The following is a 3,867-nucleotide window of genomic DNA, read 5'->3' as shown; positions in this document are numbered from 1 at the left end:
AGGAATCTTTCAAGACAATTAAAAAGATGTACATTTAAGAAGATGACTCACAGCCTGACCTATAAACTGAGGACTTCAAGCGAGTTTTAAAGTTTCTGTATAGGAACACAGTACCTAGTGCCGCAACTCTCTGCAGCTCGCGGAACCATAACGGATTTTTAACTTACGAGAATTAGAGAGATAGTAAAAAGCAGCTGCGAATCCCAGCAGCACATGCAGCAAGCATACCTGTGATACCGCTCACACTCCACCGTGGCTCCCCCTCGTGACTGCTGTCGGTCATACCATGGTCCACGTCACCGCCGTCATCACCAAATACAGGCTGTAAGAATGCAAAGCTTCACTTAGAACATATTCAAAACATTACATACGCACGCACGCACGCACGAACGCACGCGTATTACATATGTATTTATATCATTTTTTTAAATAAACACTACAGAAAATCGATTATGTATTACTAGATGAAATGCAAGCCTAGACTTGCTCCCTGCCCTTAACTTCTCGCTCCACTGTGCACATGCAGGCTCCTGCACCTGCACCCGCGAAAGCAAGTGAAGGGAAGGAACATTGGGTCAGTCTAAAATATCTCCGTATGTCTTTCTATTTTGCGACAACAGAGCTGACCATGTCAGTCGTTTTACGAATTGAGGAAGATCGCAACAAACTTGAAGAAATGCCACCTGCCTCCTCCACTTACTCCCAGCTAACGGATGTGCACCAAACTCTTACACAATTACACTTTGGTTCCCCTTTTAATACATTCATCCCATTACTGCATTATCTGCTATAATCCCACAGCGACCACCATAATGCCCATAGTGTAAACACCGAGTGTTATTGTTCATTTTCTGCTGCACACCGAACTAAAAGGTACAATTAGGGAATATTGAACAAATAATAGAGAAAGAAAATAGAATAAAAAAAACCTCTTTTGATTGGCTCCTCTACTGCAGAGATGATGGTTCCTCCTCTAATACAAGGGCTGGCTCCTCCTCTACTGCGGGGCTGGTTCCTCCTCTACTGGCAGGGGTTGGTTCCTCCCTCTTACTGCAGCCTGGTCCTCCTCTAGCTGCAGGGGCTGGTTCCTCCTTCTACTGCAGGGGCTGGTTCCTCCCTGCTACTGCAGGGGCTGGTTCTCCTCTGAAAGGCAGGGCACGCTGGCTCCTCCTCTACTGCAGGGGCTGGTTCCTCCTCTACTGCAGGGGCTGGTTCCTCCTCTACTGCAGGCACTGGCTCCTCCTCTACTGCAGCGACTGGTTCCTCCTCTACTACAGGGGCTGGTTCCTCCTCTACTGCAGGGGCTGGTTCCTCCTCTAAAGCAGGGACTGGTTCCTCCTCTACTGCAGGTGATGCTTTCTCCTCTACGAGAGGTGATAGTTCCTCCTCTAATACAGGGGCTGGTTCCTCCTCTACTACAGGAACTGGTTCCTCTACTGCAGGTGATGGTTTCTCCTCTACGACAGGTGATAGTTCCTCCTCTGTTACAGGGGCTGGTTCCTCCTCTACTGCAGGGGCTGGTTCCTCTTCTACTGCAGGGCTTGGCTTCTCCTCTACTGCAAGTGCTAGCTCGTCCAGTACTGGAGAGGCTGGTTTCTCCTCTACTGCAGGCACTGGCTCCTCTATTGCCATCACAGCCTCCTTAGTAGGTGCCTCCTCAGCCGGTGCAACGACTTCAGACGGCTCTTCCAATGGAATCTGCGGGATCACGTGTGTCACAGTATCTACCACTGGCTTCTCAGCATCCTTCTTCTCCTCCTGGTCGTTCTTTTCCTTGCCAGGTGTCTTCTTCTTCAGGGCTGCCTTGGGTTTCGTGGGAACTTTGTCTGCTTTTCCTGGAGCTTTCTTCTCCAAACCTGGCTTCAAAGCTGATTTCGCTGTTGGTGTTTTCGTAGGTATCACTGTTGATCTGCCAACTGTTGTTATCCTAGTAGAAGGCTTCTTTGCTGTATCAGCACTCTATGGTAAACAGAAAAGGGTAATAGAGATAATCACGCTGTGCCGGCAATGCGACGTCACTGCCCTGCTAGCCCAATGGTATTGTTTCGCAGTATTTGCTTGTCAGCAATCATGTTATTAATATACGAGCTTGTGTAAGTATAAAGAAAATGCGGACTGCATGCATTAATTGAAAAACACATTGAACGTTTTAGCCACATGTAAAACAAGTTACATCTACTTCTAACACTCAATTAATCACTAGCAATTTCATGTGCGACCAATTCATTGGAAATTTAGTGCGGATCGAGAGCTTTGGAAAATGACTTGATTTGCTTGAGCTTTCATTGAAAAGACGTTAGTAGGTATAATTAATGCATAGCCACACCAACCTTTGCTTGTGGGGCATGGGCAAGTGGGGCTTTCTTAACATCACCTGCCCGTGTGGGCAGTCTTGGCTTTGCTGGCTCGGGTTTTTGGTTTGTTCTGGCTGGTGGTGCTGACCTAAGCTGGCTGTTCTCATGTGAACTAATCTTGCTGGTGGCCTTCACTTCCGCCTTCGCATCAAGAACCTGGGAATGCAAAAAAAAACGTCCAACATAGCTGGAAATACTACAACTACCAACAGCCAGACTAAGATCCATGACCAAACTCAATCAGGTATCGCAAATATTTTGACAGTAGACGCAGCGGAATGTGCTACGCTTCTAGGCACCTTTGACCTTAAATTGCATGACTACGTCATGCATTTTCTATGGTGTATATTTGTAAAAAGTTTGTTGCCATTTTTTACATTAAAAGTAAGTACTATCGGGACTAACCGTATAGTCAAATTCTTACATGATAAGATTGTTTCTCAACTAGTTAAATATCCAAAAAACCTGGACGATTTGATATTATGATCCTGACATTAATTGCTATTTTGTGAAAAAGTGGAAATATAATTTTTATTTTTACCATTTACGGTGACGTAATCACTTTAACGTCAGCGATGTAAGGACATGCGTGTTCGAGGACATATGACATAAGGCCAAAACAAAATATAGGTGTGGTTACCGTTCCCCGACCGACCCTATTTATTCCCAGCAACCCTAAACATTTTATTGTCAATTTTCTTTAAAGTAAAAAAAATAAAAAAGAAGGAAAAAAATGAATTGGACAGTTCCTGCTTCAAAAGGCACAACGCACATCCTTCGGACATGGTTCGTAAATAAAATGTTTCAATAAAATAAAATGTTTTCCCTATACCTATACCTACCCTATTTTTTTGGCATGAAACGGTAACCACACCTATATTTTGTTTTGGCCTAATTAGCACATGTGCTGATTACATGTCTTTCTATCGCGACAGTCATTTAAACGAAGACGACATTTCCGCCTCTGAAAAAGAATTCGCACACGCTATTCAAGCGTTAGTTTCTGAAGCCGAAACTGCCTTTGCTGCGCACTATCCTGCTCCACTTTGTCAGTCCTGTGGACCACAGAAGTAACAACCTTGGTGCAATTGCTGACACATCGGTGTCCCAGCACAACCGAGTGAGGGGGGGGGGGGTCACATACTCACCTTCTTGGTCCCAATGCTGGGCTGATGCACCTTCGACTTTGCTGTCGCCTTGACGTCCGATTTTACATTGGTCACCCTGGCAGTGCCAACACCTGCAACAATTGATCTGGTATTTCAAACAGATATTTCAGGTCGAGATGACATGCAATGCAAATGCAAATTACACTGGCCCTACCCAGAATTACATGGGTATGCATGTTGTTGCTCAATGTACTGATAACTTCGATTGGATTGCAGTTTCACGAGTCAAAATATCGCCAACGCTCTTCTCGGGCCCACAGCATCGTCACTCGAAGGAGAACAGTTCCTTTTCTCTGGTACCCAGCCTGGGAAGGAGCCAGTGAAAGGTTTCGACTGGCCGGGTC

General features: G+C 45.5%; 1 protein-coding gene across 1 annotated transcript in view; it reads right to left on the bottom strand.

Moving 5' to 3' along the window:
• The window catches only part of LOC106811360 (proteoglycan 4-like), a gene marked incomplete in the record, with an annotated part of 47,705 nt that overhangs the window by 12,681 nt on the left and 31,157 nt on the right, over positions 1 to 3,867 (bottom strand). Inside the window, 3 exon segments of the mRNA XM_014814946.1 lie at positions 1,496 to 1,959; positions 2,331 to 2,510; positions 3,503 to 3,594. Coding sequence (XP_014670432.1) covers positions 1,496 to 1,959; positions 2,331 to 2,510; positions 3,503 to 3,594 — 736 coding nt within the window.

This window comes from Priapulus caudatus, unplaced genomic scaffold (assembly GCF_000485595.1).
Source record: "Priapulus caudatus unplaced genomic scaffold, Priapulus_caudatus-5.0.1 Scaffold531, whole genome shotgun sequence".
In the NCBI taxonomy this organism is placed as follows: Eukaryota; Metazoa; Priapulida; class Priapulimorpha; order Priapulimorphida; family Priapulidae; genus Priapulus; species Priapulus caudatus.
This window is presented reverse-complemented; position numbering and strand designations above follow the sequence as displayed.